At 50.6% G+C, this 22,815-nt stretch overlaps 1 protein-coding gene across 5 annotated transcripts in view; it reads right to left on the bottom strand.

Annotated features, from left to right (window-relative positions):
• Positions 1-3,031: 3,031 nt before the first annotated feature.
• Positions 3,032-22,815, bottom strand: part of PDE4C (phosphodiesterase 4C) — a 46,690-nt gene continuing 26,906 nt past the window's right edge. For 3 of the 5 annotated variants that reach the window (XM_056822121.1, XM_056822122.1, XM_056822123.1), the window contains 8 exons: positions 18,947-19,125; positions 18,425-18,523; positions 16,772-16,936; positions 16,345-16,444; positions 14,214-14,368; positions 10,168-10,290; positions 6,080-6,262; positions 3,032-5,968 (listed from right to left, as the gene is read on the bottom strand). In XM_056822121.1, the coding sequence (XP_056678099.1) occupies positions 5,459-5,968; positions 6,080-6,262; positions 10,168-10,290; positions 14,214-14,368; positions 16,345-16,444; positions 16,772-16,936; positions 18,425-18,523; positions 18,947-19,125 (1,514 nt within the window). In that variant the 3' untranslated portion in view covers positions 3,032-5,458. Of the gene's footprint in view, positions 6,263-10,167; positions 10,291-14,213; positions 14,369-16,344; positions 16,445-16,771; positions 16,937-18,424; positions 18,524-18,946; positions 19,126-22,815 lie in introns of all 5 variants that reach the window. The other 2 variants (XM_056822119.1, XM_056822120.1) reach the window with 1 other exon arrangement.

Consider the following 22,815-nt stretch of genomic DNA (forward strand, 5'->3'; position numbering starts at 1 on the left):
GGATGAAATAAGACAAAATTAGTGCTTGGCATATACTGGGCACTTCATAAACACTTGGTTCCCTCCTCCCTTAAGCAAAAAGCCATTTCAGCCTGAGTCTAGGATCCTGGAATTTAGAGCTGAAGGGGTATTAAGAGCAGAGCAGATTAGAACTTGGAATATTAAGTTGGCTAGAATCTCAGAGATGACCAAGTCCATTTGCTCTCATTTTACAGAGGAGGAAAATGAAAAGCACTTTATAACCATTTGTTAAATGGAATTTATTAAGTTTTATCTTTGGCTTCTGGCCCTCAGGCACTGTGGCTTAGTGGATGGAGTCAGGGAGACATGGGTTCAAATCTTAAGAAAGATTTAGGGCTGGATGAGAAAACTCCCTTATTTTGCAGATGAGGAAATCAAGGCCCACATGGGCAAAATAACTTGTTTAAGGCCAGGCAAGGGTGGCAAACGGAAGCATCAAGGCTTGAACCTAGCAAATCCACAGACAATTAAGATGCAAAATACCAGACTGTTTTCACTACATCATTCTTGTCCCTTAGATCCTGCCTGGTACTTTCACCAGCCCACTTTACGCTATAGGGCAGTGACGGTGAACCTTTTAGAAATGTTCTCAGGCATCCGTGGAGAGTGTCTGAGTCCCTCTGGCTTTCCAGTAACAAAGTCTGGTGAGCTCTAACCTGGGGCAACAGCTGTGTGCCCAAGAGAGGGCTCTGAGTTCTTCCTCTGGCATGTGTGCCATAGGTTTGCCAACACGGCTATAGGACTTTATTTTATTTTTTAAAATTTGGTCAATTTCAAACATTATTCTTTGGTTACAAATATAGGGCTTCATGATCCCAAAGCACTTTCTTGTCTGTTTACTGTTTGTTCTCCAACAGAGCTGAGGCAGGTGACCTAGGCACAATTATTTCCCAATCAAGGCCATGAATGGGGTAGTGATTTCCCCAAGGAGCTAGTGGCAAGGCAAAGTTGCAGGGCTCATTCATTATGCTCCATTACTTTTCTTTCCCAGGATGTTCATTTGGAGGGAGGGGGTCTCGTGTATCAAAATGGCATCAGTTCTGCTACTGTTTGTTGAGCCATTGATAGGTCACTTGATTCCCCCCCACCTTCTAGAAGACTGTAATTCTCACATTCCTTAAGACAAAAGTGGCCACTGGGTGGCATCAATGAGCTGATTGTGGGGTTGGTGCCTGGGAGAGGTTAGCTAATGAGAAAGGAATTGAGCCTCAGAACAGGTTAAAAAATATTAGGGAGGGCTTGTCTCCTTCTGGGGTCTTCCCTGGCCCCCACACCTTCACAGAGTGTGGCATACAGTGTGCTGAAGGAAGTCATTCATTCACAGACATTATTAAACACCCACTCTGGGAAATCCTTTCTGATCCAACCAGCATTCATTTTATTCTTTAAAAAACCATTCCTTACCTTCTGGCTTAGTATGAATTCTAAGACAAAAGAATGGAATTCGAGGTTAAGTGACTTTCCCAGGGTCACATTGCTAGGAAGTGTCTGAGGCCAGATTTGAACCCAGGTTTTCAGACTCTAGGCCTTGGCACTCTATCCACTGAGCCAGGTAGCTCTTCCCAATCAACATTTATTAAGCACTTACTATGTGCCCTTGCATAGAAGGTCCAGGGATAGGCATGGGAATTTGACCTGTGAGGTTGCTGGTGTAGGGAACTCCCAAGTGTACTTAGAGTTGCCTAGAACATCTCGGTGAGGTCAGAGGGTCACATAACCAGTACAGCAGAGGCTGGCCTTGAGCCTGGATCTTCCTGGCTTTGAGGTCAGTGCTTTACCTATGGGCATTTTATAAAAGCTTATGACTGACCATCAGGGATACAGAGAAAGAACCCAAAGCAATTCTTGCCCTCAGAGAGCTTGCTTTCATTCTCTTGGGGTGTGTGTGTGTGTATGGTGGTGAAGAGAACAACATGTCAACAAAACACAAACGTACAGGTGATGTGAAGAGGCAAGGGAAGCACTAGACCAAGAACGGAGGAATTTCTCTGGTGAGTGGGTGAGAGAGAGGCCCTGAAGGGGACTTGAGTCTCTAATCTGGAGAAGGGGGAGTGCATCTCCAGTACCGGGGTCAGCCTAGAGAAAGACCTAGAAATGGGAGATGCCAGAGTGCTGATTCTGCCCTCTGCTCCATGAAGGCCCTTCAGAGATTGGGACTGAGCCATCACACCCCTCCCTTGGCCTTCTCATTTGCAGGCAAGACCCTCCTCATTTCAGTGACCCTATGGCCTAATCTTACCATCCAAGTGCCCTTCTCTGGACATTTGTTTGTCCATGTTCCCCCTCGACCTAACTAGACTCAATACTCTAACTGTTGTTGGACCAAGAGAACTGTACAATACTACCCTTTTAAAGGTCTAAAATACAATTATGATGGCTTCGGTTTGGGGTGGGGTGGAGAAGAGGGGCTTCCATGCAACTGGTAGCTCCTATTGAGCATAGTTTCTAAGAATCCCAGATCTTTTTCATGAGTATTTTCTTTTCTAAACCCTTGTTTTGTCTTAGAATCATCAGTAGAGGCTAGGCCATGGGAGTTAAGTGACTTGCACAGGGTCACACAAAGTATCTGAGGCTAGAGTTGAACCCAGGACCTTCCATCTCTAGGCCTGACTCTCCTATGCTGCCCCATGACCATTGTTTTATAAGCATTCTGACCTTATGTAATTGATTTTTTGAGCCTGAGGGTAGGACTTTACATTTATCCCACTTAGATATTTTACTAGATTCACTTAATGTCTGGAATATTGACTAGCCTTAGGAGGGCAGCACTTTGCTGATCTCTTTGAGGTCGCTTGAGCCCCTTCTTCTGCCTTGCCCTCTAGGGCTTTTTTTCCTATCCCATGTTGAAGAGGAACCAGAAGGTCTCTCATGGCCTCGCACACACTAGGGGTTTTATACACAGCTGTTGCACTGCCCTAGTAGGCTTGTTTTTGGCCTTGGCCAATGTGGGGTTGGCTGGGTGTGAGAGCAGACGAAGGTACACAGGGACAGACAGAAACACACAAAGTCAGGCTGTCCAAGATTTTGTTTTTATCTGAAGTCTACCTTACACACAAGAGGTGGGAAAGGAGCCAAGATGGGTGGAGAGGCTGGTGGGGGCTGAGGGGTTGGGGAGGGGAATCTCCCCTCAGGTCCCCCTGCTGAGCCAGGTGTAATGGTGGGCCCCACCTTACTGGTCACATCACGGAGAGCCAAGGGGGAGGCCAGAGCAGACACCAAAGGGTGGCCTCCCCAAGCCCTTAACCAGAGAGCCTTGCAGAAATCCAGGCCACACCATCTTTCCCAACCACCAACTCGGGCTTTCAAGCTCTCCTAAGATCCAAGCCATCCCCCAGCTTCCCCAGATAAGGCTGGGGGAGCCATGGGCCTGGGGAGGGTAGAGAGGAGTAGGGTGGGCCAAAGCCTCTCCCCACAACCCCAGGCTAGGCCTACCTCCCCTCCTATGACTGTGGCCTCTGCAGCCCCGAGGAGTCTCAGCAATGGGTTGGCCCAGGCTTGGGAAATTACAACAGAAGAAACATGAGGGTGGGAGAAAGAGGAGAACGAGACAGGAGCCGGGGCTTAGGTGTCATTCTCAGGATTACACAACAAATAAAGGACTTTAGAATTCAGGACACAATGCTGAGAACACAGAATACACAGAACACAATGCTAGAAGGGACCTCGGAACCCATCACAACACTGGGAGGGATCTTAGAACGCAGATCACAAGGCTGAAGCTGAGCGAGACCTTAGAACATGGAACACAGAGCTGGGAGGACCAGAGAACACAGAATGTCAGACCTGGGAGGGGCCTTTAGGACATGCCAGAGGCAAAAGAAAACTTGAAAATCGAGTTCATCCTGCCTTCTCCCATTTTATCGTTGGGGAAACCGAGACCACCTGAGAGGAAACGGCTTGCCCAGGGTACACAGTGAGGTAGGGGCAAAGCTAGGCTTTGAACCCAGGACTCCCGAGTTGCCCACTACACCAAAAAGCACACCTCTCCCCCCTTTGAGCCAGAGCAGCCATTCCTCTGGACCCTGGGCAAAAAGGCCAGCCTGAGCACTCGGCTCTCTACAGCCCGGGTCCTCCCTGGACAAGCAGGCCTGGAGCTGTGTATGTGCGTGTGTGACCAAGTCTTTACTTAAAAAAAAGTGAGCTACAAAAAAACCTTAAAAACACGTGAGCCAGTGTGAAAATAAATTAAATGGCAGTGTCCAAGGTGCTACCACCCCAGGAGGGGGCTGGGGGAGGAGTGGAGTTCCGTTTGTGCCTGCTGCCTCGTCCCCGCTCCCGGCTGGAATAGGGCTCTGTACCTCTGGGGAAAATGACTACTGGCAACTAGAGCCCCCGATTCCCCCAGCCCGGCCCCGAACCGGAGTATCTCTGACCCCCAGGGATTCAGGGGGGCTCCAGTTCCCCCGTCCAATACCCCTCTACAACCTCCTTGGCACCCGCCCAGTGCTGGAGGGTTCAGTAGACACCACAGCAGCCAGCTCCACTGGAGACCAGCCTTGGTGCTTCTCCACAGTAAGCCAAACTCCATTTCCCAGACTTCCTATCTGCCCCCAGCATCCCTTGCTGCTGCTGCTTTCTCAAGCAGCCCTTTTCCTCACCTTCCAGAGCTTCCAGTCTGTTAGGGGTTGGGGGAGAGCTCAGGAACAGCCCCAGTTCTGAAGACAGCTCTTGGGGGGAGCCACTCTTTCTCCTCCCAGGAGCCATCCGTGGGGACACAGTGAAAGGCACTAGCTACGCTCAGCTATCCCGAGCAGCTGGCAGGGGGGCCGGAGTGCCAGGCACAGGCCAAACTTCGGATGATCGGGTTCTAAGCCACCTTGGTCTAGAACTGGAAGGGGCCTCTGGGATCACCCAATTTAACCACACTTCTACGACTGAGGAAAAGAGGCTCAAAGAGAGCGCAGTGAACCCACGGCCCACACCCCTGCCAAAGAAGCAGGCCGCTCAAATGCCGCGGAATTTTAGAAACGATCTCGTTTCTCCGGAGCAGAAATCCCCCTGCTTGGATACCTCCCGTAGGCCCGGAGGCTTACTTCCTTCTAAGTCAATTCATTCTAATGCTGGATAGCTCTGTTCACCAAGCATTTTTCTTCTTGCCTCAATTTCTCTTCCTGCTCTAGGCTTTTCCCTCCCACCCAGTCGCAGTTCCCCTGAAGAACTCCAAGCACCTGTCTCCTTTATTCCTTCCGTTCTTCCCTTCCCGCCAGGAGCCCAGCCAGGTCTAGACCAAGCATCCCAGCTCTCTCTGGGCCCCAGTTCTGCTTTTAAAGGGACGTGTCCTTGGGTTTTTAGTTGTTTAGATCAGGGCTTTGGGGAGGGAATAGGAGGAGGGGGGAGAGTTGGGGGGATTTTTTCATGTTGTCTCCCCTCCCCTGCCCCAAGTCACAGAGTCTGGGAAGTGGTTCCAGGACCGGAGGGGAGAGGGCCGGCGTGCCCGTTACGTCCCCAGGGGGTAGAACGTGAGGTTGCCCTCCTGATCGACAGCCCCGTCCCCCTCCTGCAGGCTCTTGGCCTCGGCCTGGGACAGCGTCCTCTCGTTATCCAGGGCCACAGACGCCTGGGGCCGATGCTCCTCCACAGGACTCGCCTCCTCTTCTGGAGACAGCGGCTCCACCTCTGCGGATTCTGAGTCATCGGTGGCCAGGGTCTTGGAGTCGCTGCCACTGTTCTCCTCCTCTCCCTCCTCTGCCCGGCTCCCAGGCTCTTCGGCCTCCGAGTCCGACTCTCCTTCCTCCTCCTCCAGGGTCAGCTCAAACTGGAACTTGTCAGCAGCCCCGCCGCCTTTGGCCGGCCCGGCCTCGTGGCCTCCGTCCGGGCTCCGGGGAATCATGCTCTGGTACCACTCGCGATTGTCCTCCAGCGTATCGAGGATCTCCTGGGCGTCCGGGTGCACCAGGTCGGCCCAGGTCTCCCACAGCGGGTGTGCGATGTAGTCGATGAAACCCACCTGTCGAGGGGAGCAGTTGGCGCCTCGGATCGCCCTCCCTGCCCAGCGCGGCCCCTGCGCAGCCAGGCCGTCCCATCCCCCCCGTGCCGGGCCGGCTCTCTGGCCTCTCACCTGGGACTTCTCCACGGAAGCGGTGTGCTTGTCGCACATGGGGCTGATCTCGATGCCTTTCTCGCGCTCCCGGTCTCCTTGCTGGAAGAACTCCACCATGATCCGGTCCGTCCACTGGCGGTACAGCTCCAGCGGCTTGGTGGGGTTGCTAAGGTCGGCGCAGTGCACCATGTTCTGCAGGACCTGAGGCGGCAAGGGGGGCCCGGCCGAGGTCAGACCGCCCCTGGGCCTGGGGGCTGCTCGCGGGGGCCTCCACGGCCCAGGAGAGGGACAGAGCCCTGAGCTTCGGGAGCTCTGGGGACTCTAACACTTTTTCTGACCTGATCTTCCTTGGGACCTTGGGGCAGTCACTTAACTTGTCTGGGCAGACGGCAGCCCGAGGGGGACCCGACACGCATGTTGTGCACCTTCCTCACCCAGCCCCTTCCCTTGGGCTCACCTGAGGAAGCAGCAAGGCCAGGGATGAAAGAGTACTTGGGAGAGTTTAAAGGTGCCATGAACTGGCTCTCCTAAGGATTCTTGCAGAATTGCATCCCTCGGGTGCTGCTCAGTGCCCTGGCTCACTTAGGTGGTCTGATCCAAGCCCCGGGCAAACAGGAATCCCCTCTCCGCCTCCCCCAAAGTGGCCGGCGATCCTTCATCCCCGACGTGGAGGCCCCTCTTGCACAACTCGGATGCTAAAATGATTTTCCTGACATCCTTATCTGACCGTGTCCTTCCCCTACTCTATCAACTTCAGTGGCTCCCAGTTGCCTGCAGGATTAAAGAGAACTCATCTGTGTGGCTTTTCAAGCTCTACATAACTTGCCCCTTTGCTATCTTTCTATCCTCATCAGTCATTGCTCCCTAACACACATTCTTTGATCCAGCCAAACTGGCCTTTTACATGATCCCCACATAAGACACTCCATCTTCCTTCTTGGTGCTTCCTCACATAAGGCAATTCTTTTACTCTTCCTTAATTGTCTCCCTCCCATTGTCCATAGCAGCTAGGTGATGCAATGGATAGAGCTCTGGGTCTGGATTCGGGAAGATCTGAATTCAAATCCAGTCTCAGACACGCACTAGCTGGGTTAAGTGACCCTGGGCAAGTCACTTAACCCTCTCTGCCTTCATTTCCTCACGGTCAAATGAGTTAGAGAAGGAAATGGCAAACCACTCCTGTATCTTTGCCAAGAAAACCCCAAATGGGGTCACGAAGAGTCAGCTGTACTTAAACAACTGAACAACCACTGACGTCATGACTGCCCCTGCCCCAACTTTCTCAGCTGAGAAACTGGCCTCATAATTCACTGAAAAAGTTGAGGTCATTTGACAAGAGCTCCCCCTTCTCCCCTCCTCCTCTCATCTCACGTGACCCCAGTATCTACTGCCATTATCTCTTCATTCCTCCCTCTCTCACATGAAGTGGCCCTTCTCCTTCCCAAGGACAACCCTTCTAGAAATGAGGCCCTTCTGTCTCCTCTTCTAGAGCAGACGGCCCCCGCTGTCACCCCCACCTTCTCACGAACCTTCCATCTCTCTCGGTCTGCCGGCTGCTTCCCTACTCTTACAAACAGGCCCGTCCTTCCCCATCCTCAGAAGTCCCTCACCGGATTCTCCCATCCCTGATGATTATCCCACACCTCTCTTTCCTTTTATAGTTAAACTCCTGGAGAAGCCCATCTACATTAGGCACCTCCACTTCTCTTTCCTCTCTTCTTTTTTAAAACCCTCACCACCTTCCATTATAGAATCCACACTGGGTATTGGGGCCAAGACAGAAGAGTGGTCAGGGCAAGGCCATGGGGTGAAGGGACTTGCTCAGGGTCACCCAGCTGGGAAGTGTCTGAGGCCACATTTGAACCCAGGACCTCCCATCTCCAGGCCTGGCTCCTTCTCCACTGAGCCACCCGGCTGCCCGGCTGCCTCTTTTCTTCAGTCTCTGAGCTTGGATTTGGCTTCTGACCTCACCATTCATCAGAGGCTGCTTTCTCCATAGTTACCAAATCCAATGGCCGTTTTTTGGCCCTCAGCTTTCTGACCGTGTGTCAAGAAGGTCTCTAACACTCTTGTCTCTGGGTCTCTAGGACTCTGCTCTCTCCTGCTTCTCAGCCTGCGAAGATGCCTTCTCAGTCTCTTCTGCTGAATCTCCATACAGGCACCTTCCCAGGGCTCTGTTTGGCCCCGTTCTTCTCCTTTATTTTTCCGCTTGTTCATTGTAACATTCTTATATACATACACACAACACATGTAAGTGTGTATGTGTATATCCCTTGTGGTCCCCTAGTGCCTCTATGCGTGTATAATATATGTTATAACATATATGTGTATATGCACACATATACACACGTGTGTAACACACACAAGTGTAATATCCCCTGTGGTCCCCTAGCGCCTCTATGTGTGCATGCATAACATACACACATGGTTACAACATATATGTATATATGCATACACATACACACATGCGCAACACACACAAGTGTGCATGTGTATATCCCTCGTGGTCCCCTAGCGCCTCTATATGTACATGTAGAACACACATGGTTATAACATATATGTATATATGCATACATATACACACATGTGCAACACACACAAGTGTGCATGTGTATATCCCTCGTGGTCCCCTAGCGCCTCTATATGTACATGTAGAACACACACATGGTCATAACATATATGTATACACACACGTGCAACACACATGTGTATGTGCATGTGTATATATATACTATTACAATAGGAAATACGGCTTAGGACAGAGGAGGGACCGCCGGGTGTGGGCTGAGGATTTTCCCCGGAGTGGGTGGGATAGAATCCCAGAGAAACATGACACAACTGGCAGTCTCTCCGGACCCGGCTGAAGGAGGAGGCTCGAGAAAGCCTCCCTCTGACTACGAGCCTGGGAGGAGCTTTGGCTGCGGAGAAGGCTTCCGCCGGACAGAGAGCCAGACCCCCTCTGGATATTTCTCTTGGGATTTTTGGACTTTGCCCACCAAAAGACTCTGTTGTAAGATGACTAATGCCTAAAGACTTTGCCTTTAATGTGCTTAGAAAGAAGATAGTTTGGGGCAGCTGGGTAGCTCAGTGGATGGAGAGCCAGGCCTAGAGGTCCTGGGTTCCAATCTGGCCTCAGACCCTTCCCCGCTGGGTGACCCTGGGCAAGTCACTGGACCCCCAGTGCCTAGCCCTGGCCACTCTTCTGCCTTGGAGCCAGTACACAGGCCTGATTTTAAGACGGAAGGTGAGGGTTTATAGTAAAAAGAAAAAGGAACTAAGATGGTTTCGTCAGATAGCCCTCATCCAGGTCCAGAGAGACTGCCAGTTGCTAACTTTCTCTGGGCTTCGATCCCACGCCGCCCCGAGCCTGGCTGGCTGCTGCAACAGAGCGTGGCGGCCTGGCACCTCGGCTCCCCCAGAGCCTTCCTAGCCTGACCTCTCCGCACCTTCCCAGGCTTCTTGCACCGACTCCTGCCCCGACGCCTGCGCTCTGCCCTCTGGGGACGCCCCGTCCCGACTGTTCCTCACTCAAGCTCTGGCCATTTCTCCTGCTGCCCTCGCCGGGACGGCCCTCCCTCCTCTCAGGCCTTCCCGGCTTCCTCCGGGTCTCGGCTGGAGCCCCCTTCTACGGCAAGCCTCCCTCCCCTCCCCCATAGCCTGTCTCCCCGGCGAGCCTTTGGGGACGGGGCTGGCTTCTTGGCTTGGTGCCTGGCTCTAAGATCGAAGGGCAAGGGCCAGGCAATCGAGGTTAAGTGACTTGCCCAGGGTCACACAGCTAGAAAGCGTCTGAGGCCAGGTTTGAACCCGCGTCTTCCCAACTCCAGGCTTGGTGCTGCCCCAGTCAATATGGGTGGATTGACTGATGCTGTCTGGAGCTTGTGAGTGTCTGGGGGCTCCTTACCTCATGAGGCCTTCCATTCCCCCACGCTGGGGCTCTAACTATTAAGGCTCTTCTGACCTCCTGCCTGAACTCCTCCCCTGTTCCTCCTCCTTCTGCCCTCTGGGGCCAAGTGGAACACATCGAATCCCGCTTCCAACATGGCAGCCCTTCAAATACCCAAGGGGAGGGGCGAGGAGTGGACGAGGCTGCGGGGAGGACTGCCCACCTGGATCCGGTCCGAGTAGTTGTCCAGCAACAGGACACCCAGGCTCGTCACCTTCTTCGTCTCCACCATGGTCTTCAGGTCGGCCAACAAATTCATATGCTTGGACATATCTGTAGCCAGCACCTGCAAAGGAGGGCAGAACAGGGAGAGGTAGGGCCTTGGGTGGGAGCAGGACCCAGGACCTGGGGTCAAGGTGTCCTCACACGGCCTCCCTCCTCTCTGACAGTCACGTCTAGCAAGGAACCTCGGAGCCTGGTCCAGTGCTATTAGCTCCAAAAAGAAGGGCCACAGAGCTAGGCGGGAAAGAGTGTTCCAAAGGTCCCTAGAACAGAAAATACAGTGTCAGGGCTGAAAGGAATGCCTGAGGTAGAGAGGCCCTTAGAACGCAGAATGCCAGGGTTTGGAGGGAGCTTAGAACAGAGAGTGTCAGAGCTGGGAGGGAGCTTAGAACAGAGAATGTCAGAGCTGGGAGGGAGCTTAGAACAGAGAATGTCAGAGCTGGGAGGGAGCTTAGAACAGAGAATATCAGGACTGGGAGGGAGCGTAGAACAGAGACTGTCAGAGCTGGGAGGGAGCTTAGAACAGAGAGTGTCAGAGCTGGGAGGGGGCTTAGAACAGAGAATGTCAGAGCTGGGAGGGGGCTTAGAACAGAGAATGTCAGAGCTGGGAGGGAGCTTAGAACAGAGAATGTCAGAGCTGGGAGGGAGCTTAGAACAGAGAATGTCAGAGCTGGGAGGGAGCTTAGAACAGAGAATGTCAGAGCTGGGAGGGAGCTTAGAAGAGAGAATGTCAGAGCTGGGAGAGACCTTAGAACAGAGAATGTCAGAGCTGGGAGGGATCTTAGAACAGAGAATATCAGGACTGGGAGGGAGCGTAGAACAGAGACTGTCAGAGCTAGGAGGGAGCTTAGAACAGAGACTGTCAGAGCTGGGAGGGAGCTTAGAACAGAGACTGTCAGAGCTAGGAGGGAGCTTAGAACAGAGAATGTCAGAGCTGGGAGGGAGCTTAGAACAGAGACTGTCAGAGCTGGGAGGGAGCTTAGAACAGAGAATGTCAGAGCTAGGAGGGAGCTTAGAACAGAGAATGCCAGAGCTGGGAGAGACCTTAGAACAGAGAATATCAGGACTGGGAGGGAGCGTAGAACAGAGACTGTCAGAGCTGGGAGGGAGCTTAGAACAGAGAATGTCAGAGCTGGGAGGGCCCTTAGAACAGAGAATGTCAGAGCTAGGAGGGAGCTTAGAACAGAGAATATCAGAGCTGGGAGGGAGCTTAGAACAAAGAATGTCAGAGCTGGGAGGGAGCTTAGAACAGAGAATGTCAGAGCTGGGAGGGAGCTTAGAACAGAGAATATCAGGACTGGGAGGGAGCGTAGAACAGAGACTGTCAGAGCTGGGAGGGAGCTTAGAACAGAGACTGTCAAAGCTAGGAGGGAGCTTAGAACAGAGAGTGTCAGAGCTGGGAGGGAGCTTAGAACAGAGAATGTCAGAGCTGGGAGAGTCCTTAGAACAGAGAATATCAGGACTGGGAGGGAGCGTAGAACAGAGACTGTCAGAGCTGGGAGGGAGCTTAGAACAGAGAATGTCAGAGCTGGGAGGGAACTTAGAACAGAGAATATCAGAGCTGGGAGGGAGCTTAGAACAGAGAATGTCAGAGCTGGGAGGGAGCTTAGAACAGAGAATGTCAGAGCTGGGAGGGAGCTTAGAACAGAGAATGTCAGAGCTGGGAGGGAGCTTAGAAGAGAGAATGTCAGAGCTGGGAGAGACCTTAGAACAGAGAATGTCAGAGCTGGGAGGGATCTTAGAACAGAGAATATCAGGACTGGGAGGGAGCGTAGAACAGAGACTGTCAGAGCTAGGAGGGAGCTTAGAACAGAGACTGTCAGAGCTGGGAGGGAGCTTAGAACAGAGACTGTCAGAGCTAGGAGGGAGCTTAGAACAGAGACTGTCAGAGCTGGGAGGGAGCTTAGAACAGAGAATGTCAGAGCTAGGAGGGAGCTTAGAACAGAGAATGCCAGAGCTGGGAGAGACCTTAGAACAGAGAATATCAGGACTGGGAGGGAGCGTAGAACAGAGACTGTCAGAGCTGGGAGGGAGCTTAGAACAGAGAATGTCAGAGCTGGGAGGGCCCTTAGAACAGAGAATGTCAGAGCTAGGAGGGAGCTTAGAACAGAGAATATCAGAGCTGGGAGGGAGCTTAGAACAAAGAATGTCAGAGCTGGGAGGGAGCTTAGAACAGAGAATGTCAGAGCTGGGAGGGAGCTTAGAACAGAGACTGTCAGAGCTGGGAGGGAGCTTAGAACAGAGACTGTCAAAGCTAGGAGGGAGCTTAGAACAGAGAGTGTCAGAGCTGGGAGGGAGCTTAGAACAGAGAATGTCAGAGCTGGGAGAGTCCTTAGAACAGAGAATATCAGGACTGGGAGGGAGCGTAGAACAGAGACTGTCAGAGCTGGGAGGGAGCTTAGAACAGAGAATGTCAGAGCTGGGAGGGAACTTAGAACAGAGAATATCAGAGCTGGGAGGGAGCTTAGAACAGAGAATGTCAGAGCTGGGAGAACCTTAAGAACAGAGGATGTCAGAGTTGGGAGAGAGCTTAGAACAGAGAATTCAGGGCTGGGAGGACCCTTAGAACAGAGAGTGTCAGAGCTGGGAGGGAGCTTAGAATAGAGAGTGTCGGAGCTGGGAGGGGGCTTAGAACAGAGAATGTCAAAGCTAGGAGGGAGCTTAGAACAGAGAATGTCAGAGCTGGGAGAGTCCTTAGAACAGAGACTGTCAGAGCTAGGAGGGAGCTTAGAACAGAGACTGTCAGAACTGGGAGGGAGCTTAGAACAGAGACTGTCAAAGCTAGGAGGGAGCTTAGAACAGAGAGTGTCAGAGCTGGGAGGGAGCTTAGAACAGAGAATGTCAGAGCTGGGAGGGAGCTTAGAACAGAGAATGTCAGAGCTGGGAGGGAGCTTAGAACAGAGACTGTCAAAGCTAGGAGGGAGCTTAGAACAGAGACTGTCAAAGCTGGGAGGGAGCTTAGAACAGAGGATGTCAGAGCTGAGAGAACCTTAAGAACAGAGAATGTCAAATCTGGGAGGGAACTTAGAACAAAGAATGTCAAAGCTAGGAGGGAGCTTAGAACAGAGACTTCAGAGCTGGGAGGGAGCTTAGAACAGGGAATGTCAGAGCTGGGAGGGAGCTTAGAACAGAGAATGTCAGAGCTGGGAGGGAGCTTAGAACAGAGGATGTCAAAGCTAGGAGGGAGCTTAGAATAGAGACTTCAGAGCTGGGAGGGAGCTTAGAACAGAGAATGTCAAAGCTAGGAGGGAGCTTAGAACAGAGACTTCAGAGCTGGGAGTGAGCTTAGAACAGGGAATGTCAGAGCTGGGAGGGAGCTTAGAACAGAGGATGTCAAAGCTAGGAGGGAGCTTAGAACAGAGACTTCAGAGCTGGGAGGGAGCTTAGAACAGAGAATATCAAAGCTAGGAGGGAGCTTAGAACAGAGAATGTCAGAGCTGGGAGGGAGCTTAGAACAGAGAATGTCAAAGCTAGGAGGGAGCTTAGAACAGAGAATGTCAGAGCTGGGAGAGTCCTTAGAATAGAGACTGTCAGAGCTGGGAGGGAGCTTAGAACAGAGACTGTCAAAGCTAGGAGGGAGCTTAGAACAGAGACTGTCAAAGCTAGGTGGGAGCTTAGAACAGAGAACGTCAGAGCTGGGAGGGAGCTTAGAACAGAGAATGTCAGAGCTGGGAGGGAGCTTAGAACAGAGAATGTCAGAGCTGGGAGAGTTCTTAGAACAGAGAATGTCAGGGCTGGGAGGTCGTTTAGAACCCAGAATCTCAGGGAAAGGAGAGTCTTTACAACACAGAGCTAGGAGAATCCTTAGAGATGAATTTCTCCTTTCATGGATGGAGACACTGAGGTCTAGAGATGATATAGGATTTGTTCAAGGTCCCAGGGTGTGTTGGGGCAGAGTTGGGGCTAGATCTCAGGGCACTGGACCACCAGAGCTGGATTCTGTCCTCTCCCCCATCTTCCCCAGGGCAGAGCCTCCAGCCCTCTCACCATGTCAATGACCATCTTGCGCAGGCTCTGCCGCTGCTTGGGACTGAGGTTCTGGAAGATGTCACAGTTGTCCTCCTGGAGCAACTTGAAGCCCACGGCCAAGTGGTGGTTCTCCAGGACAGAGGCGTCGTTGTACATGAGGGCCAGTTCAGAGTCTGGAACATTTAGGGGCCGTATAAGAATGCCAGGATCACCAATTTAGCAAGGGAAGGGACAGAGGGCCCAGGGCGGGGAGCTTGGAAACTCAGATTTGGGTCTCAACCCCCAACTGTGTGACTTTGGGCAAATTAATTCCTTTCTCTGAGCCCAAGTTTCCTTAAGTGGGTTAGTAATGCTTATATCATTCCCTTTGGAATGATATCTCTGTAAATCTTAAAGGTTGGAACAGCTAGGTGGCTTGGTCAGTGGATACAGCGCCAGGTTTGGAGTCAGGAGGACCTGAGTTCAAATTTAACCTTGGACACTTCCTAGCTGTGGGCAAGTCCTCTAACCACTCAGGTTGTAGTTATTGTTCCTATTGTTCGGCCTTAAGTCATATCTGACTCTTCCTGACCCCATTTGGGGTTTTCTTGTTTAAGATACTGGAGTGCTTCTCCATTTCCTTCTCCAGCTCATTTGACAGATGAGGAAACTGAGGCAAGAAGGATGAAGTGACTTGCCCAGGGTCACACAGCTATCGAGTGTCTGAGGTCAAATTTGAACTCAGGTCCTTCTGACCCCAGGCCTGGTACTCTGTTCACTCTGGTGCCACTTAACTGTTCTAGGAAATCCTCTAAGTTTATAAAGGTCAGAGAGGGTGTCCTCCCACTTCACCTGGAAGTGGGAACTCAGGAAAACAAAGAAGTTAGAGATCTGGCTCAACACCCTCATTTTACAGATGGGAAAACTGAGGCTCAGAGATGTCTTTTCCCTATCCTCTATCCTAATAATGATAATAACCATTGAGGTCTCTCCCAGGTCAAACAATTCGCATTCATGAAAATGTGCTGTGTGTGCAGAGCTCTGTAGGCTGCCCTGATGGAGATGGGCAAGACTTAGCCTCTGCCTGGGGGCTCTCATGATCTGGAGAGCGTCGGGGAGGGGAAACCAAGGCCAGGACACCCAGAGCTACAGTTGGGGACAGACCCAGGGCTACGGGGTGTCCAAGTCAAACAGAAAGAGGCCCTGAATCCAGAGTGAAGGATCCCGAGGGCCACACCCGGACAGTTCTAAAATGTCATGGCATCTCTGTGGGTTGTGCTTTTCTTTGTACTCTTAAATATTTCCGGATTACATTTTGATCTGGTCTGGGCCACCCTCACAGGTCTCCATCTCGGAGATCAGGAAAGGCTTCCTGGTGAAGGCCTTGAAAAAAGTCCCAATTGGATGGGCAGAGATCAGAGATGGACAGCAAGGACGTGAAAAAAAGGCACGAACTGGGCCTCTTTGGAGAAGGCCAAGGAACCCAATTTGCCTGAAGCTTCTCGTTGGAACCACCTTATTTTATGGATGATACAAATCAGGATGGCGTAGTGTCTATAGAGACTTGGATAAGGCAGCTCAGTGGATGGAGAGTCTATATCAAGCCTAGAGAGGGGAAGTCCTGGGTTCAAATCTGGCCTCAGACACTTCCCAGCTATGTGACCCTGGGCAAGTCACTTGACCCCCATTGCCTAGCCCTTACTGCCTTGGAACCGATACTTTAGTATAGATTCTAAGGAAAATGGTAAATGAAAGAGAGAGAGGGAGTCAGAGAGAAAGACTTGGCTGTGAATTCCCAGGACCTAGCTTTGAATTGGTTCTTACTTAGCCACGGTGACCCAGGCAGTCACTGCTCACTTTTTAAAAAAATAAATTTATTTTTAAGTAGTTTTCCAAGGTTACATGATTCACGTTCTCTCTCTCCCCTCTACCGCTCTCTTTTGAGCCTCAGTTTATCCTTCTGGGAAATGAAGACAGTCTCCGAGGTCCCTTCCATCTCTAAATCCCATGATCCTCTGAGGCCCAGAGAAAGGAAGAAAGTCTCCCAAGCTCTGGCAGCACACCAGAAGCAGGGCTGAGACTCACACCCAGAGCTCTTCAGTTACTACGAGGTAGGGCACCTCCTCGTCTATTTCAGGTCCCGCCTTCCCTCCCCTCTGCCCACACTCACTGGTGTTGATCAGAAACTGGTTGGAGACCCCAGGATGATCCACGTCATGGATGGCGCTGGCAAAGATGGCGGCCAAGATTTCCAGGTCGGTGAAAACAGCCTTGAGACCGTACAGGGTTATTGGCAGGGAGGATGGTGGGTGATGGAGAGGGAGAGAAGCCCAATTCATTGTGGAGTCCAGATCCATGCAAGGAGTACCCAGAGCCACCAGAACCATTCCCCAGACTGGGCGAGACAGGGTTCCCCTCTCTAGTTCTGTGGCCTCTGTCCCGTCTGGGCCTGGGGATGGAGGGGGGCCCAATGAGGACAAGGGGAGGAAGGGAGATAAGGAGGGAAGCCGAGGGAGGGAACAAGCCCTTGCTAATGGCCTGCTTTAGGAGTAGGAGCCCTGGGAGCCGGCTCTCTGGGCTCCCTCTTGCACCCGAACCTCAAGCGCTGGCGTGGATAGGAGCACGTGGGTGGACTGGGCTACATCGGCTGCGTGGATGCTGTTGTGATAGGCCACATCAGCGTGGTAATGGTCCTCCAGGGTCAGCAGGTAGGTGACCAGAGTGTCCGCTGGGATCCGGAAGGTCTTTAGCAGGTCTCGCTCCTGGGTGTGGGCCAGGGAAAGAAGAAACTGAGTCAGAGGTTCAGAAGGGGCTTTAGGAATCAGTTGGTCTAAATTTCCCATTTTACAGATGGGAAAATTTCAGATTCAGATTCAGAGATTCAGAGAGGCCATTATTATCTTAGATTTAGAGCTGAGGGACCTGAGAGATAATATTAGTAATCACTAACACTTAACATAGTGCTTTAAAGTTTGTAAAGCAATTTATAGTTAACTCATTTGATCCTTTAAAAAGCCCTTAGAGTGGGGGCAGCTGGGTGGCTCAGTGGATGGAGAGCCAGGCCTAGAGATGGGAGTTCCTAGGTTCAAATCTGGCCTCAGACACCTCCCAGCTGTGTGACCCTGGGCAAGTCACTTGACCCCCATTGCCTAGCCCTTACCACTCTTCTACCTTGGAACCAATACACAGTATTGATTCTAAGACAGAAGGTAAGGGTTTAAAAAAAAAAAGAGCTCTGAGAGGTAAGTGCTATTATTATCCCCATTTTGTTTTATTTTATCTTAATTTATTTTATTTTAAACCCTCACCTTCCGTCTTGGAGTCAATACTGTGTATTGGCTCCAAGGCAAAAGAGTGGTAAGGGCTAGGCAATGGGGGTCAAGGGACTTGCCCAGGGTCACACAGCTGGGAAGTGTCCGAGGCCACATTTGAACCCAGAACCTCTCGTATCTAGACCTGGCTCTCAATCTGCGAGCCACCCAGCTTTCCCCTTATCCCCATTTTATAGAGGGGGAAACTGAGGCTGAGCCAATTATCTTGCCCTGAGTCACAAAGTTCTGAAGTACAGCTGCATCAGCATTCGAACTTGGCTTCCTGTTAGTCTTCCTGACTCCAGGACTGGCATTTTTATCTACTCATTCTATGACCTTCTTGTCCAAACTCATCATTTTACAGATGAGGAAATTGAGATGAAGAGACTTCAAAGAATCCTAGATTTAGAGTCCGAAGTGGCCTTGGAGAACATCTCACTGGAATCCTTTATTTTACAGATGAGGAAATAGAGACCCAGAAAGATCCCAGACTTCTTACAGAAGAGACCTTAAATCTTATCAAACCCCTCACCTCAGAGAGAAGGAATCTGAGGCCTCGAGGGGTCAATGCCTTGCCTCACATCACACAGCACAGAGGTGCCGGCACCACAGTTCATGCCGCCTCCCCGAGAGAGCAGGGACCACTTAATTTTTCCCTTTTGATTTCACCGTTTGGGATAGTTGCCACTTAAGAAACTGTTGCCACGGACGAATTGGAGCCTTCTCCCAGGGTTTGTGGTTGTCTCAAGGACTGTTTGATCAATTAATTATTCAGACTAAGGCTGGATGAGGACCTGTGCGGGCTGAGATAGGAGGGATTCCTACACGGGGAAGGAGTTGGGTCTAGAGAACTCTGAGTTTCCAAGAGACCTGATCCTAAGTGCCTGGGGCCCCACAAAGGTGGGGGGGAGGGAGCCCATCAAGTTCAAGGACCCATACCTGAAAGATGCTATACATGATGGCTGTCAGCGGGCGGTTCCCAGAGAGCTCAGCCACCTTGAACACATCCAGACCCCACTTGTTTGTGTCTTTCAGCTCCTGGAACATAGCATGGGCAGTATAGAAAGAATTAACTTAGAGATCTAATCCAAGTCCTTCATTTTACAGATGAAAAAACTGAAGCCCAGAGAGGGTAACTGATTGATCTTCCCCAGGTCACATTGGTAATTAAGGGAGAAAACAGGGATTCAAATCCAGATTCCAAATTCAGGGCTCTGGTCCTACATATGGCAACTCTACCTTGGCAGAGAAAGTTACCAGCGAGGAGGTCCTCTGCTCCTCTAATCACCTAACCCCAGGAGAAGCTAGGCAGACTCTTCCTAGCCTCCACCTCGCCTGATACTGGCTAATGACTTTGGGCTCTCCTTTGGGAGCGTGTTCGGATTGGAAGGATTTGGGAGCACCTATAAAAGGAACCATGTCCTTTCCTCCCCAGCCCGTCACTTCCAGCCAAAAGTGTACCTTTGCCAACAGCGTTTCGTGGTCAGTCTTAACTCCGAATCTTGGAATGGCGGCTGCTGAGAAGCTGGAGCCGTGTGTTAGCTTCCGGACGCCGCTGATCTGAGACATTGGCCGCTCCTCTTTCTCCTTCTCCCTCTCCTTCACTGGCATGGAGGGAAGCTCCACCTCGTGCTGTTTATCTGAAGGGAGGCAGTGGGTGTGCATGTCTGGGTATCCCCCTACCCATCGTAATCCTCTCTTTAAAGACATTGTTTTTCGATTGTTTGTTTTTACACAATCTGTTTCCCACTCTATCTACCCCTACTCCCATTCATCCTTTATAACAAAAAATGTTTAAATCAGCAAAAGCAATGAACACACTAAAAAAATCTGACAAAATAGGCAATGTTCCACACTTGAGGATCTGTTCCCTCTTGAAATCGGCTCTTCATTGGCCTTCCTTCTCTCCCCACTCCATGCTATCGTTCATACAACTCCCTAAGTGATTTTCCTGAAACCCACGGTGTGCCCTGGTCACCTCCTAAAAACTCCAATGGCTCTCTATTACCTCCAGGATCACAAAGAACCTTTTGTTTCATTCTTCCTAACACGGTCCTCCCTACCTTTCCCACCTTAGCATAAATAACTTCTCTTTCTCTACTGTCCAGCCAGACGGGACTTGATAATAGCCAGCATTTACATGGTGTGTTCAGGCTGGTAATGTGCTTTTCAAATATGCTCTCATTTAATCCTCACAACATCTCTGGGAGTTAGATACTATTATGATCTCCATTTTACAGAAAGGGAAACTGAGGCAGAGGCTAAATGACTTGTCCAAGGTCACACAGCTAGTAGGTGTCTGAGGTTGGATTTTGAACTCAGGTTTTCCAGGCTTCATGTTCACTAAGCTGCCACCTGGGTCCATTGTCCATTTCTGCATCTTTGCATTGGCCGTCCTAACTGGCATGCTCTCCCACCTTCCTTCTCCCTCTGTAATTTTTGTATCCCCAGTACCTAAGATTGCCGGAACAAGGTAGGTGCTTATTACCCATTTGCAGACTCCAAATTCTGCTCCAGTGACCACTCCTACAGGAAGCCTTTCCTGGGCTCGGTCTCACCAGCTACTACTATTGACTATTGTACCCCCCCTCCCCCCATATTTTCCAATGATTTTTCAAAAACTCTTACCTTCCATCCTAGTAACAATTCTAAGACAAAAGAGGGGCAAAGGTTGGGCAAACAGGGTTAAATGACTTGCCCAACATCCCACAGTTAGGAAGTTTCTGAGGCCACATTTGAATCTAGGACTTCCTGCCACTTACTTGCCCCTCTTCCACTGATTTGATGTATACATTGTCATGTACGTATCTTTGCCCTCCCTAGAAAGAAGATTCCTTGAGGACAGGCACTGTCCCATTTTGGGCTTGTTTCCCCAGCACTTATGCCAGTGGCTGCCTGGCACGTAGCGCACACGCGTGCACACACAAACATACAATAAATGACTGTGTGGATTGATGGATGGTTTCCAACCTAAACTTGACTCCTCAGAGTCCAAGTTCAATTCCATTCTGCACCGATTAAGTGACTTCCACATGCATGGCACTAGATGCTGGGGACACACAAACAAATGTTAACTTTTCAGGATCTCAGTTTCCTCGTCTGACAATGAGGGGCCTGAACTGAATGGCCTCTTCAGTCCCTTCCAGTTCTAGGTTCTGGTACTTGGAGCCTAACTTAGTTCAGGGAGCAGGAGGGATATAACACAGACATGTACACATGTAATGTTAATGACTGGGGGATCCAGGAAGTTGTCAGATTATGAGAAGGGTTCAAAAAGACTGATGAGGGAAGGACAGACACAGAGACCTATTGCTGAATTTGGCAAATAGTCCAGGTTGACTGGAAGATAGAACTTGTGATGGGTCATTGCTAAGAAAGAAGCTGGTGCTGGGGGTCAGAAAAGTGGCTCAGTGGATTGAGAGCCAGGCCTAGAAATGGAGAGGGGAGGTGGAGTGTCCTGGGTTCAAATCTAACCTCAGATTAGTTGTGTGACCTGGGCAAGTCACTTAACCCCCATTGCCTAGCCCTTACTGCTCTGCTACCTTGGAACTAATACACAGCATTGATTCTAAGATGGAAAGTAAGGGTTTAAGAAAAAAAGAGAGAATTAAGGCTGGAAACATTTGTGGGATCCAGATTGGGGAAGTGGGGGAAGGTCTTGGGTATCAAGCCAAAGAATCTGTATTGTAACTAGAGGCAAAAGGGACTCACTGAAGATTTTTGAGGAAGGGAATAACCTGGGTGGGTCTTAAGTAGATGATTTTGCAGCTCTGTGGGACTTCATGTAGGAGGTGTTTTTTCTGATCAGTAAGTCTCCAGCCCAGACTGATATTTCATGAGGGGTCCTAGCCTTCATTGGCCCTGGCAGCAGGAAGATTCCCCTTCCTGAGTTCAAGTCTGGCCTCAGACCCTACTAGCTATGTGATCCTGGGCAGGTTCACTTAACCCTTTTGGTCTCAGTTTTCTCATCTGTTAAATGAACTGGAAATGGAAGTGGTAAACCCCTCCAGTATTTTTGCCCCCCCCCAAAAAAAAACCAACAAAAAACCAAATGGGGTCATAACGAGTTGGACATGACTGAAATGACTGAACAAAAAGGCCCGATCATTTCTTTCTCTTCTCAACTTACTCTCGGACTTTCCACTTCATTGCCACCTGCCTTCTTTCCTGCCTCTATCTTTGTAATCTGGCGCTTATCACCATGCTTGGCATGTACTAAATACTTAATAAAAATCATTTTCTCTGATATAATCAGTCTCTCTGTCTCTGCCTCTTTTTTCCTCTCTCATCATAGATCAGGTGAGAAGTAATGAATGGGGACAAGTGGGTGGCTCAGTGGATTGGGAGCCAGGCCTAGAGACTGGAGGTCCTGGGTTCAAATCTAGCCCTTGACACTTCCTAGCTATGAAGTCTTTTACTCCCATTGCCTAGCCTTTACTACTACAGTATTGATAAAGGGTTAAAAAAAAGAAGTAATAAATGAAGGCCTGAGCTAGATTAGTAGCCATGTGAGTGGAAAGAAGGGCAAAAATGGGAAAGGTTGTGGAGGGCAGATTGATAAGTCCTGGCAATTGATTGTATGTGGAGAGTGAGGGAGAACAAGTTAAGGATAGTCCAGAAACCATAAGACTGGGTGCCTGGGAGTATACCCTACAGAATTAGGGGGAAGTCTGGGTCTAGAAGGAAAGATGAATCATCTGGGTTCAAATCTGGCCTCAGACACGTCTTAGCTGTGTGACCTTAGGTAAGTCACATAACTCCTTATTGCTCTTCTGCCTTGGAACTGGTACACGGGGCATCTAGCTGGAGATGTCCACTCAGGAAGCTAAGGATGCAGTGTTGGAGGCAGGAGATAACATAGGCCTGGAGATGATCTTTTGTCCCAAGTCACCTCCACTACCCTTTCCCACTTGGCAGGGAACCATGCTTGCTTTGTACTTAACTGAAATTGATGAGACTATCTGTCACAATCTCCATTCCCCCTGTTCTAAATTTGGACCCCCCTGATCTGATCTCCCATTCCTCCTTTTGGTCCAGTCTCAGAGGAAGAGCTGGTCCTTCTCCTCACCAAAGCCAGCCTCCTTCTTTCTCCTGTGGCAGCTTCTCCCTCAATCATTCCCCTGTCTCCATCAATCTCCCCATCCTCTTGATTACAAATACGTCCAGGTCTCCCCAACCTTAAAAACCCTCACCTGTCCCTGCCAACCCCTCGAGCTGTTGTCTCATATCTCTCTTCCCTTCCATGGCCTGGAGATTTCAAGTGACTTGTCCAGGATCACACCACTAGTGTCTGAGGCAGGTGAGGGGCATCAGTCTTCCTGGTTCCCAAG

This window comes from Monodelphis domestica, chromosome 3 (genome assembly GCF_027887165.1).
Source record: "Monodelphis domestica isolate mMonDom1 chromosome 3, mMonDom1.pri, whole genome shotgun sequence".
In the NCBI taxonomy this organism is placed as follows: Eukaryota; Metazoa; Chordata; class Mammalia; order Didelphimorphia; family Didelphidae; genus Monodelphis; species Monodelphis domestica.